Raw genomic sequence first — 14,683 nt, 5'->3', positions numbered from 1 at the left:
AAACACTGAACTGAAATATTTGTTTAATTTTCCATTATTACTTTATCTTTATCCACATATTGTTCCTTTTCTCCTTTCAATTTTATAATACCACCTCTGGTATTATTAATATCACCTCTGGCCTTCCTCCTTTCTCTGATATATCTGACCAATGTTTGTCACCTCGCTTTACATCTTTGGTGATCCTTTCTTCTGCTTTACCTTTGCTTTCCTGATATCTTTCCTGATCTCCTTCTGCTACACCAGATGACCTTCCCTGTGTTCTTCTTTTTGAGAGCCTTTGTACTTTCTGAATGCTGATTTTTTTTTTGCCTTTGTTTGTTTTTTTGGCCATCTCCTTGACAACCAGATCAGTTTCCTTTTGCTCTTACTTTTATTTGTTTTTCTTACATAAATAGTTGTTGCCTTTATTATAGATCCTTTTAATTTGGACAATTGTTGTTTGATTTCACCCATTTTCTCCTAGTCTTTGAGCTCCTCCTCCAGGTATATCCCCATTTTGCCAAAGTCTGCATTTTTAAATCCAAGACTTTGGTCTTTGTGTGACTTCTCGCTATCCTTGCCATCATATCACTGATGCTTAAATGAGTATCTACCCAGACTTTAGAGATACTATCCCCATTGGTGAGTACCAGGTCTAGTATCACTCATTCTCTTGTGCGATACAACACCATTTGTCTAGACAGATTCCCTTGAAGAGAATTCACAATCTACTTCTTGCAAAATCTGTAGCAGGAATAATCCAATCCACATGCAAATGATTAAAATCTCCAACAATTAACATCTCTCCCTTCTTTCCCACCTTTTGTATGTCTTTGACCATATCCCTGTTCAGTTGCTCTATTTGAGAAGGATGCCTGTAAGACAACTCCAGTATAAATGGGTCCCGAGTAGTACTAAAGAAAGGTTCATGATGATGGCACCCAGTAGGTTCCCATGTTAGCATTCTAAACTTCTGATCTCATATTCTCCTTCCTGCACGCTGCAATCTTCTCAGAAAGCATTTCTCCACCTCCACTGTCATAGATTGGAGGTTACATGGGACTGCTCTTTCTCTTAGCATGCATCTTTTCTTTGGAACTCGCTACCTAGGGAGATTCGAGTTGAAGTGGATTCATTTAAATTTTGAAAAGCAGTAAAATCTTGGCAATTCACACAAGCCTTTGAATGTTAACATCATGCAGCTGGCTTTCTTTCAGACCAGAGTCGTTTACTCTGTTATTATATTGTGTTCAGTTAGTTTACTGTCTTGCTTAGAAATGTTTCACCGTGTTGCCAGATTGTAATCTTAGTTTTTATATTTTAATATGTATGTTTTAATTTGTGAACTGCTTGGTTAATTCATTTTACAGGCAGTATATAAACTTTAATAAATAATAATAATAATCATAGAGGCCTTTCTTAATTAAGCTGGAATCCCAAAGGTACAACAGGAAATTGCGGATCCCCCCAAATAATAATGCTGGTGATAAATCGTAAAATAAATCTGTATCGATGAAGAGTTTCAACATAAAATACATTATAGAAAATTCATTTTCCTTTTTTGCATATTCTGCAAACCACCAGTGAGTTATTTAAAAGAGGCAATATGGAGATAGGAAGATATAATACATAAAGTTAGTTTAGGAGTAGATAGCAGGGTGAAAAGGCTAGATAAAGGACAAGGAAGGGAACCTTCAGCAAGATAGAGGATATTTATGTTTACATATGCTGGCGCTCCTCTTTCTACAAAGTCAATGAGAATTATGTATAGAGCACAACACATTATTGTGGGCTGGCTCTGTGACTTGGGGTTTGATTCCTGAGTGGGTCAGATCTTCTGCTCCTTGAGCTAGGGCTGTGGATGCTGCAGAGGCATTCACAATAACTGGGGAGGAAATCCAAGTCATTATGCAATGAAGACACCTAGTGGCTTGATTTAGGGCCCATGGTTGCAGAGTTTTGAAAGAAGCTCTAGTTCATGGCTTCTGGCCAAGGACTGCTGCCAAAATGAATGGGTTAAGTGGACTGGGAAGGGAAATACCAGAGGGATAAAAATCTCTGAGGAGCTGCCAGTGAGGGTTTAGAACAAGCCTCAGCCCTCATTGAGCTCAGAGCACAAAGGACCTAGGGGAAACTGCCTGCTCCCCTGCTCCCCACTAAAAAATAACATAAAGCAAAAATAATCCTGCTACCAATATAGAAAGGGGCAGTCTTTCAGGGTCAGAATTAGTATCAACACAGTTCAAACTTGGGGCCCTATTTATTAAGCCCCTTGGTTCTATGCTCCGATGAGCCCACCTCCCCCATCAAGAAACATAAAATTGCAACAGATTGCAATCAGCTATTACAAGATGTCGAGTTTTTGCAACCACTGACTTCTGTGATGCAGGTCACTCAGACATTTCCAGCTGATCAGTGAGGCCAGCCTCCTAACAACACTGCAGCAAATGGTTTGCATTTGGAATGTAAGTGCATGGTAACAGAAATGGCACACCTGAAAGACGCTGCAGTGACGCAATAAGATTTCCTGTTCTTTGGAAGGGCTCCCAATGCTCTTTTACTCCTCCCCATTTAAAAGCATTGGCTTCGGTTGTCGTGAAAGGGTATCCCATGTCCCTTCATTCAAACAAAGGCTCTCTGAACGATGGTACACACACACACACACAACGGTCTGAAGGAAATGAGGGAATGGCAGAAAAAAATGAAAAGAAAGGAGAACAGCACTTGCCCAATATCTCTCTCAACTATTGTATTGGACTAGAGCAGACAGTGTCTTACAGTGCATCATGAAATGGCTTGCATCTGGAGCACATCTTAAATTGCTGTTCTTGCAGTTTTCCTAATACTGAAGACACAATAAGAAGTGCTTCTCCACTTAAAGCCACTATGGGCCATATTTGCAAACATTTTACCATACGGACAGAGCAGAGGAAACTCAAACAGCCCAAAGTGTTTGATATTTGTGGCTTCAAGAACAATGATAGCTGTTCTCCACAGATTGCCTGACGTTTTGGTTTACAGCAGATCATTTTGGCCAGAAAATGAAGTAAGGGAGTGATATACTCTAATGACTAGAGAAGCATCATACTACAAGTCAGGCGAACACTTGGAATGGAAGGTTAAAGCAGCAGCACTCACTAGATTCACTACAATTTGCAGTTTCTTTCCTCTGCTGCTTTCTTTGTTGGTCTTATTCCTATGTTTCATTTCTTTTTTGTCTTTATATTTTTCTTCTTGTTTACCATTTATGTTTGGAAATAAAAGCTGTTAATAATGTTTATTATCAGTGCATACCTTTGAAGTAGACTTTAAGAGCCATGCGTGGGCGCACATGAGCGCATTTGCCGGCATGCGAATATGGGCACGGCAATTTTAAAACATACACACATATATGTATGTATGCACGTAGGTGTTTTAAGATCAGCTAGTCGCATATGCATGTGCGCACAATTTCATGATGACGTGGGCACGAGTGTGTAAATGCCGCCTTGCTCGCATGAGTGGGGCAGAGTTTACTAGACACGCTCACCAATGCAATTACCTCTTTTCCCAGTTTGTTCCCAGTTCACTCCAGTAAAGAAGAGGACTTTGTAACACCCCCCCCCCCCCTAGCTAACTCGCCTCCCTTTTATTCTATTAGCCCTGAGCCTTAAAACCCTGCTGACTACCATATTTTTCTTTATTTTACAACTTACACGCTGTCAATAGCAGAAGTAAAGTTGCACGGTAGGGGTCTTCGCTGCACACTTGTACATGTAAAGATTGGGGTAGATTTTCAAAAACGGCGAGTTCGTGTACTTTTGTTGGCGCTCCAGGCGCCAACAAAAGTACGCGGGATTTTAGTAGATACGCGCGTAGCCGCTAAAATCCTGGATCGGCGCGCGCAAAGCTGCCTATTCCGTGTAGCCGGCGTGCACCGAGCCGCGCAGCCTGCCGCCGTTCCCTCTAAGGCCGCTCCGAAATCGGAGCAGCCTCGGAGGGAATTTGCTAATTTATTTATTTATTTATTTAACATTTTTCTATACCGACCTTCATGGTTAAATACCATATCAGGACGGTATATATCATATATATCATATATCATATCAGGATATATATATATATATATATATATATATATATATATCATATCAGGAGGCTAATGCCCTCCCCTCACCTTCCCCTCCCTTCCTCTACCAAACCCACCCCCCCGGCCCTGTCTAAACCCCCCCCCCTACCTTTGTTGGGGGATTTACGCCTCCAAGAGGGAGAAGTAAATCCCTGTGCACCAGCGGGTCGCTGGCGCGCCTAGACGCAACCCGGGGGCGGTTCCGGAGGGCGCGGCCACGCCCCTGGACCGCCCCGGGCCGAAACCATGCCCCCGGGCCCGCCCCCGAAACGCTGCGTCCCGCCCCAAAAACGGCGCACCGCTCGGCCCCGCCCCCGACACGCCCCCCTCGGAAAACCCCGGGACTTACGCGAGTCCTGGGGCTCTGCGCGTGCCGGTAGGCCTATTGAATATAGGCGCACCGGCGAGCAGGGCTCTTAAAATCCGCCTCATTATGCGCAGACTTTATGGTTCAGTTCTGGTCCGCCCATGCCTTGCCCAGACCACGCCCATGCCCCACCCCTTTTGGTAAAAATGTTTTTGTTCGCGTACCAGGAAATGCATGTATACCCATGCGGGTTTTAAAATCTGCTCGACCTGCACCACGCTGAGTCAAGCGTGTATCTCTTGGCTTCAACACATGCATGGCTTTTAAAATCAACCAGTATATTTTGAAGTTCTCTTTTAAGGTCGCTTTTCCAATATTTGTGCTATATTCATACTTTATGTGTATCAGTGTAATGCTTTCAAAAGGTTTTGCTAACCAATCTTCACAGAAGCATCCTAATATACTTGGATTCATAATTATGAAGGAGGCGCTTTAAGTAACTTTAGGAACTTAGGGATCCATAGTTCAGTGGCATTTAGCTGGATGACTTGTGAGTTATCCAGCTAACTGATAACTTGAATATTTCCTCAGCTTATCCAGTCAACATAGGGGCGTTCTGGAGTGAAATTAAGTTAGCTGGAAAAGTTAACTTCAGAGTTAGCCAGACCACTTATCCAGCTAACTCTGATCATGCTATAAAGTAGCTCTAAAGTTAGACAGATAAAGTTATCAGGCTTACTTTAACATAGTCAGGTATATTCAATGGTGTGGCTATGCTGCTGAATATCTTGCCAGAGTTAGCTGGATACATTTATTCGGCTAACTTTGCAAGCCTTCTAGTGGATGAATATTATCCGTCAAGTGTCATTTACAAACTCCAAGTGTGAACAGTGCAGGCACAGTGCAAAACAATACCACTATGCACCTATGTGCAAAATGTAGCTCCCCAAATATTTGCAAGATGGGTACAAATTTAATGATATGTAGCACAATTCATGCACAATTGTAAAAATAACATGATTTGATGTCAACACTATGAGTAGGGTCGGCATCAAACCAGTAGGATCATTTATCAAAATGCGTTGTTTTGAGGGGGTGAGATTGGTGGAGGGGTTTGGGCAGGTTTTAGTTAAATTAGGGGCCATATCGTGCCGTGCGATTGCATAACGCATGCTATCACACAGTTTTAATGCTGGAAATAATTACACCTTTTTCCCAGGCATTAAGCTGTGTGATATGTCCGAAATGGCCATAACGCAATTCGCGATAAAATTTTGCAATTACATTTTGGCCATTTCTGGGCTTGGAGAGGGAGGGGAGGGGAGGAGGAGGGGAGAAGGAGTGGAGTGGAGTAGAGAGAGAGAGTGAGCCTCTGGGGAGGGCCTCGCTGTGTGTGCTCCTACTTATTTCTCTACAGGGCCACTTGATAGGTCAAGGTGAGGTGTTAGTGGTGGGTTAGGGTTTAGGAGCCAGTTTTTCATGTAATTTGAGATGTACGAACAGCACAGTACAGCTTGGTGAAGATTTGATGTCATTTGGAGTGAGGAAAGTCTCACAAAGATGAAATTTTGTACTATGTTCTCTTACCCTAGCTTGATGGTATCCTGTTATAGAGTTCATCAAGCTAGGGTGAGAGAATGTAATAGAAATTAGGGATGTGCGAAGCCCAACCTATTGGTTCGGGCTTTGATTTCAGCCTGCCATGGGAAATTTTGTATTTCCCGCGGTTCGGGCCTTTAAAATTTGGGGAAACCCAAATTTCGTTTTAGTGCTCGCTAACTCCCGTTAGTGCCCGCTAACATTTTTTCGCTAGCATGCACTAAACCTGAAAACAAATTTTTCCCGAAGTTTCGGGAAACATTCCTTTGGGTTTCAGGCTCCCTGAACCAGGACAAATGCATATCCCTAATAGAAATTTTATCTTTGTGAGACTTTCCTCACTCCAAATGATGTCAAATCTTCACCAAGGTATACTGTGTTGTTCATATGTCTCACTCTACGTGTGAAACTGGCCCCTAAACCCTAAACCATCACTAACACCTCACCCCGATTTATCAGGTGGCCCTATAAAGATATAAATAGGTACACACACAGTGAGGCCTTCCTATAGAGATATAAATACTTAACTACTATGAGGACCTTTAGATAGTCTCTCTCGCTCTCACTCCCAGTCTCTCTCTCTCTATATCCCTCCTTAGAGCAGAATGTGTGCTAAGTTTACTGCACCATGCAATAATACCTATGTGAAGTGGAAACTTACAAATTTCAATAAACATGTCCCTTTTTGATAACACATGCATTATTAACTTTTTTTGATGAATGATGGGGCAGGTTAGAATATGGTAGGAAAATAGCTTTTAGACACTGAGCTCTAAATAGATGAGAATGTCCCAATGTAGGGTGCTCTGTAAGGCAAGCCTCAAACACTGAAAATCATTATTTTTCAATGCTGAAGATAATTTTTCAAACAATGTGACCACTAATGGTACATTCTGGAGTGCAAACTCCCTAGACAGATGAGTTTTGGGAGGGTAAATCTCACAGAATTGTATGGAAAAGTTTTCCCTTCTCTTACAATTAAATTTCATACCATATGAACTTTATGCATCTCAGTTTCCATATGAATAGAAATTTTTGAAAAGAAGATGCCTAACATTCAAAAGCTAAAGTAGTGCTATTAGCCCTGTTATATAAATAATGCAATTGTCAGCGCTAAAAGCTTTAACCCTGCTTTTATAAATACGACTTCAGTAATAATACCAGCATTAAGCTCTTAAAGCTGTCATTAACACATTGTAAACGAGTCCTTCAGGGACTTATTCCAATAGAACATCCTTTCTATGCTGTGTCTATAGAATAAAAATAATGTATTTATTTATTTGTTTGTTTCTTTAGGTGTTTTGTATACCATCGTTCCAAATGTAGATCACAACAGTTTACAAGATCCGCATAGGTCAACGATCACATACTGTGTGTTAGCATTCACCTTCTAATTCCACACTGCATTGTACACATGTTCTCATTCATAATCATAAGTATTTTAGGAAATTACACTAGCTACTATATATTCTAGTTATTATTCGTGCACTTTCTATTCTAGTTTATATTCATGCATTTTCATGGTCGACCTAATGGGGATATAGGTTCTAATCCTACCAACAATGTACATCACATTATTCAATATTGTTGCTCGCTCCATTAACTTCAATGTATGTCACATCATTCATTACTTATTGCTTGCTCTATTAACATCAATTTACTTCACGTCATTCATTGCTTATTGCTCTCTCTGTTAACATTATCTCTGGTACTGATGTAGTTGTTATCAGATTATTGCTCTTTTATGTTAAATCAATGGATATAGGCTCTAAATTTCTAACTCTCTCTTAAGAAATGAAAGAAAAGTCAGAACAAAAAAAGAATATTAATGAATTTATGTTTTTATTGTCAACAAAAAGCCAGATTTATTACATTTTTTTCTCCCAGTCCAAATGCAGGAATAAAAAGTAAGCTAATAAACCCCCCAAAAAGCAAAAACAAGAACAAATCTCTAAAAAAGAAACAAACAAAACAAAAAAAAACCAAAGATAAAAATATGAATGTGCACATCCCTAACATTTACCTCCTTGATATATTTCACTCATTGTACATGTGGCTGGCCTTATATTTATTTCTCCTCAGTAGTCACCTACTGTAATCTACATATTGAACTATTTCTTGTATTGCTTGTCATTGTCCTTTAGTTTTTATTTATTGTACTGTATTTTACAGTCATCCATAAATCTCCCACAACATTGTACTGAACGATTTTTGTACTGTACTTGATGGTATTGCATGATTTAAGTATTCTTCTTGACCATTCTTATTCTAATTTGTACCTATTGTAGATCCTAACCTACTATAACATGCTTTGTTGTAAAACCATGATATTCAGTAAACAAACAAAGATTATGATAATAATTTTTGGGCTCTGAAGGGCACATTTTTCATTATTATAATACTTTCACCTCACTTAATTTATAGTAGTAATAATTTTCCCTGAGCAAGGCATTTACTTCTAGTTAATGCCTTCTTCTGGTAAAACACTAAAGAAAAGACTCCTAAGAGTGTATTACTGATTACGAGCAAATACCCCCACCATAACAGAATTTCTAGTTAAGGTGAGTACCTTGGTAATGTACATCTGTGTAAATATATGCTTTTAAATACCATGTATGTTATTTTGTACATCACCATAATCTGTGGAGTGTGTGGCATAGAAATGCTTTTAAATAAACAAGTGAATTTGGATATTTTAGCAATACTAGATGCACCATGCTGGAAGTGTATGCTTCCACTGTGGCTCCCCTAACAGCGATGGAAGTACTGTTCCCGGGTCATAGTAGGCTATTACTGTGATTCGGGCTGAAGATCTTACTAATTTAAGGTACTAAGAGAGTGGGAGGGTTAAGGTTTGGGTGTGGGGAAAAAGAGGGAGTGAAGTGGGTCCCAGAGGCCATATTTTGGTGTAAATTTGCCAGGACAGGGAGCAGGCAGAGGGAGGGGAAGGCAGGCAGCAACCCTTAAAATGTACTTCCTATGAGATGAAGGTGTTTTATTTGGGAAGGCTGCAGGCTCAGCCTGGCAGGGCCCAGAATTTGGAGCTTGAATGGGCACAGTGATAGTGCCACTAAGCCCGTGTTCTTTTTTTTTTTTTTTTAACTGTTGCTTGGCATTGAACCAGATATATTCTTTTGAATATAGCCAATCAAGGCTAAAGTTATCCGGCCACACAAGGCCGGTTAACTTTAAACCTAACCAACGATATTCAAAATTATCCAGTTAGGTTTAAAGTTATCCGGCTACAGTTAGAAAGATAACTTTAATCGGGAATATTCAGTGTGATGTTTTTCCCACTGAATATCCGGGGCAAATTATACAGCTATCCATAGCCGGATAACTTGTCTGTTCACTGGTTTATTGAATATTGACCACTGTGTTTTCTTTATTAAAGCGTTTAAAGTTTTTAAGCATGAATACATTTCTTAGCAAAATCTAAACCTGAATTAAAGGGTGCTTCCAAAGACAAAAGTCACTTTGAGTTACTGGTACCTTAGCGAGTCTGCTTCACATTATTTAGCATCAGTTTCCTCATTTTACCAGTTCAAAAGTTTTTTTTTTACACATTTGGTTATAGCATAATACTAGCATAATATAAATCCAGAAAGCCTTGATAGGATTCAGTATCATCAAGCCATGGCCACCTGGTCTGGCTGATGATGTCACTTCAGAAAGAATAATCTTGACATCAGAATTCCAATGCTGGATATTTTTTATCACAGGAGCGCCACTTATGAAAGTTCATATGCCGGGCACTGGATATGGAACTTTATTGTCCCATCTTCTGGGTACTGTGATTTTACTTTTTCAAAACAAAACAAATAAATACATTTCTTTTGACTTTTCTTCATTATCCTTAACAAAATCTTTCATAGATCTGATATTCAAGCTGAGTCAAGCTTGCTGCATTTTTGCTCATTCTTTTCGCCCTCTCTATGTCATTGACTAGAGTATTTTGATGTATTCCTAGAAAAGTCTACAAAGCATTTGGGGATACAGGCAGATATATTCTAAAATCATATTGTTTAGCATTATGCCACTATTCAGTTTTTGATCATATATGCAAGACCAATTCCGGTATGGTAAAATAAGCTTACATTTAAAATGTCTATATATTTTATATTTTCTGCAAGATTTTCTTCAGATTAATTTAAAAGGGGAAAATAGATTTTGGATGGGTCTAATAATTAGGAACAAATCAGCTCTTCGAACAGCAGCTGATCTTCAGACACAGTGTATAACAAGTGCATTTGGGTGTACATACAAAATAAAGCATCAACTAAGGTGATCAACTTTTCTTTACACAAAGTCAAATGTATAAAAGGGGATCTTTTAAAAAAAAACTTTATTTGAGAAAGGAATTAGACTCATAACAGAAGGCAAAAAAAGAGAACATACAAACAGAATATATTTACAACAGAAAAACAAGAAATCACCATGAAAGGTGTAAATTATAATAAATACAATAGATTAAAAGGTCATAGACATTTTTCATTTAGAAATATGGTATTTAAACCCAGTATTACCTTCACTAGTTCCAGGTAGGTGTTTGACCCAATTCAGAGACTATCAATTTGAACAAAATTAAATTTCACTTGTTATAGTGATGTAGCGCTCCTGATTGACATCATAGAAAAATATATCTTCTGTCATTACACGTTTTTGAAACCATATTGTACAAAATTCTGCTCATCAGCAGTCTCCTCCCAAAATAAAATGTATTGTAAAAGATGCACTATCCCTTTTTTGAGATTTAAAGGCTTTGCAAGGAGACAACAAGATATGCTGAACCAGGTGTGCTTTGACATGTGACATTTTTTTGATATAGGGACTTTTAGATTCTTTCTCTTCTAGCCAAGGAGAAGAATAAATCATTCTGATAGGGCAATATTTTAGGTAGACTGAAAAACAGTGTAAGCAGATTGCACTTTTTTTAATCCACGCCTGGGTTTTATCTCCCCTCCTAAGGCATTATAAATAAATGGCCCTGTGTTATTATATATTCACCAGAAAAGCCTGAGTAGGGTTAGTCTGTTTGGTTGATTCATATTTTTCCAGTGAATAATCATCTGAAATGTGGCCATACAATGGCTGAGTGAAACTTCTGAATTAGCCTCTCTGAAATTTGTAATCTGGATTTACCGCAGTGACATAGAATTATACTTTTCAATTACATACAAATGGAAATTTATAAGACAGGAATGGTCAACAATGTCCATGGGTGAAGAATATTTGGTCACCCTCATATAAAAGCAGAAAAATCTTTCCTAGCATAGGGTAATGCCAAATTTCTTTTTAAGACACCTTATCTTGGACAAAAAAAGGCATTAAATTGTTTAACAATTATTAAGAAAATTTAAGGGGAGAAAGGTATTGAAGGAAAAAAAAGGATAATGTATCTTTAGCAGCTGGAACATTTTATAAAAATAAAAAATAAATTCAGAGAAAATGTAAACACATGCTAATAACATACATTCAAATTTCTACATTTGGCAAAACAACTATCTCTTTCGGAACAGGATACTGCACCTTAAAGTACCTTAGCTTTAGAAATATAAATTTTATTTTTTAATAGAAAAGAAAAGAAATCTGATATGGATAATCTATTTCAGTATTGGATTATCCACATTAAAGAGGGGATTTAGTACAATGAGTTTTTAGGTTAACAAACGAAAACCTAGAAAACAAGATAAAAATATCAAAAGGGAATTAGAAGGAACGGTTTCGCTTGAAAAACTTCCTTCACAATTTCCCAAATCATTTTATTTTCATTGACATGAAATCAATTTATGGAGTGCCATTCAAAAACAAAGAACGTAAAATGCTAGCACCCCATCTTCCCTTTTTATTTCTCCTTCATTCAGTACTACATTAAACACTTGGACTTCCTGTTTCCATAAGGCATTTCCTGTTTGGCCTCACAGAATCACTGTTCTGCAGGAACCTGACAAAAAGCATTGGTTTCAACACACAGTGTGTTCTACTGTATTCTGAGCTGCACTTGTTTTACAGCATCACACGTGGCTATCTTTCTAAAGGCATATGTATACTGTACAATTGCATGTGTCTTCACCTGGATGAGCATTTTGCTAACAAATACTTTTTAGTATGTTCATTTCCTCTCACCAGTTATTTTCTAATGGCAATAGTGAAATCCCTATTGACAGGAATTATGTCCATTGGTGGAATTCTTTTCTTTGTTAAACCTGGGGTACCACATGGCAATGAGAGCTCTTCCATAAGTACTTTAAGGAAATACCACAGTGTCTGATGCTGGGTCATGGCATATCATCCATCCAGCCCCTGCTTCATTAATGAAGAGGTCTATATACCCAAATATCACAAACTAACACCAGATCAAATATGAATTACACAATGCAAAAGGAAAAAAAGGTTGCACATTTTAAATCATTCCTTCCCTTGTCATACCTTTATATCTATCTTATTTGCATACTTTCAAAATTCATCGCTTATACACCAACCCTAGAACTGTTGGATTCTCAGCAAGGATCTTACTCTAGTGAAAAAAAAAAAAACCACTACCCTTAACAGTGTTCATGACTATATATATATATGATACATTATATACAAGTAAATGATAGTAAAACATTTAAGCATCACAAAATGTAAAGATGTAAAGAAATGTTTCATTAATCAAAACTGCCAAGAGACTTCAGCATTCATTGATCTCAACAAATCAGTTGTTACTAAAATTAATTGGTGCTATATAATCTGTATTATTACATAGGAGTAATACTCACTGATGTTTCTATGTTAATTGAGTGCAACAGGTAAGATCTTCTTACTAATGGCCTTAAAATAAGCTGAGCTATTTTAAATCTATAGATAAATTTTAAAAAAAACTTAAAAAAGACTTTGTTTAGCTTCTGCAAACATAAAATTAAACTAAAAGATGACAGGAACTTCTTCCAAAGCCTAACTATACCTTTTTATGTTCAGATAATAACTTTGATTACAAATCCTGGAGCTAAATCTTTTCCTATTACCTGTTGCATAAAAGCAGCTTGCTCCCCAGATTCCATTTGCTGGGTTTGAATTTCGCCATCACTGTCCGGGGGTTCCTCTTTCACCTTCACTGGACCATGGTGTGGTCTTATCCTGTCAGCCACACAAATACTGCTGTCACTTCTAACGCTGTTACCACTAGAGGGCGCCCTATCTTCCTGCATAGGATGATCCCCATGGAGCTCTTCTTCAGATTCCTCTAAATGACTGCCAGGCTGCCTTAGTTGTTCAATGGATTTAGAAAGCATCTGAAACAGAGCAGGATATAAAAGGTTGAAAATATTAATACAACTACTAGAAAGTTATGAAGGTCAATATAGTAACATAGGAAACGATAGCAGATAAAAACCAAAATGGCCCATCCAGTCTGCCCAGCAAGGTATTTAGCGTTGTAACTTCCACTCCATGCAAGCCACCTCCTTGACTTCTGTTTAGGGTTGTACCTGCTTCTCCTTGTAGGTTACCTCCCATGCAGAAAGGTTACCAGAGGTGACCCCTGTGCTTCATTTTCATCCTCTTGCCACTAGGAATCTCAAAGCAGTGCTAAGTCAAAAAATTTGTAACTGAAGTAAATCTCATCAGTTTACAAATTAATTACTAAACGCAGTAGAATTTAAAAAAAATGATGTATCAAATATATTATGTGGCCTTAACTCTAGCATTGTGGCGTAGAAAATATATGGCTGCCATGCCACAAAAAGGGCAAAAGGCAAAAGCTGCTATAGACATAGCTTTCACCTTGCTAGGCCACAGCTCAAGGTTGGGAATTTAAAAGGACAATGACATCTGCATGGCGAAGTATTTATTTCAATGTGTCATTTGCAGAAAATATCTTTGACCTGTTAGAATGAATACTGTATACTCTGTAGAATGGACAGAAATCTGCAGCTGGGCATGTGTGTGAATATAGGCATATTTGAGAAAGGAGGAGGGAGGGCTTAGATAAAGGCAGCATGGGAAGTGAAGAAGTCATATACTTCTAACGGTTGTATGGCTGTGACTGGGGTGGGGAATTCAAACCTCTCCTGAATAGATGTAGACCAGAACATTTAATACTGAATCTCCAACACAGAGGAGACAGAAAGCTTTGAAGCGAGACCTGAGAGTGTCTCATGAAATTGCACTGACTCTTCTCTGATCTATACTCTGGTGCCACAACTAATGAAGCCGCCAATCAATTTCAAACAAATAACACAAAACTAAGAAGAGACTGTGGAGCCTGCAGTTGCTCCCGGGGAAGGGATAAAAAGCAAGTTTGAGTCCGTACTGAGGGAAATGAGTGTGTTGATAGAGGATATGAATGTGTTTTAGAGAGGAGATAGATTGGTGATGGGAGGTGGGTGAGTATATTCTGAGAGTCTTTGTTTAAGGTGAAAAGAAGAAGTGAGATTAAGTGAGAAAGTGAGTCTGCATAGCGGGAGGGGTCAGGAAAGGAGTAAAGAAATGTGAGTTTTATGCTTTTAGCTGGGGAGGGGGAGCGAGAGCTCAATCCAAGCAGCTCAATGAGGAAGGGAATTAAGATGAACCTGTGTGCCAGCTGTCACTATTATAGCAGAAGGTGTGGGGCATAACAGGCAAGAACAGAGAGGAAAATGGGCATTGGGAGAGTATAATGGGGGAGGAGAGAGTGATAGAACTCTCAGAAAGATAGGAGAAAGAGA

The 14,683-nt window shown here is 38.6% G+C and overlaps 1 protein-coding gene across 3 annotated transcripts in view; it reads right to left on the bottom strand.

Moving 5' to 3' along the window:
* Positions 1-10,323: 10,323 nt before the first annotated feature.
* The window catches only part of HDAC9 (histone deacetylase 9), a 993,428-nt gene continuing 989,068 nt past the window's right edge, over positions 10,324-14,683 (bottom strand). For all 3 annotated transcript variants that reach the window (XM_029589041.1, XM_029589039.1, XM_029589040.1), the window contains exon 13: positions 10,324-13,270. In XM_029589041.1, the coding sequence (XP_029444901.1) occupies positions 12,953-13,270 (318 nt within the window). In that variant the 3' untranslated portion in view covers positions 10,324-12,952. The remainder of the gene's footprint in view (positions 13,271-14,683) is intronic.

This window comes from Rhinatrema bivittatum, chromosome 2 (genome assembly GCF_901001135.1).
Source record: "Rhinatrema bivittatum chromosome 2, aRhiBiv1.1, whole genome shotgun sequence".
Lineage (NCBI taxonomy): Eukaryota > Metazoa > Chordata > Amphibia > Gymnophiona > Rhinatrematidae > Rhinatrema > Rhinatrema bivittatum.
Note: the sequence above shows the minus strand (reverse complement) of the source record. Positions and strands in the feature narration are given on the sequence as shown.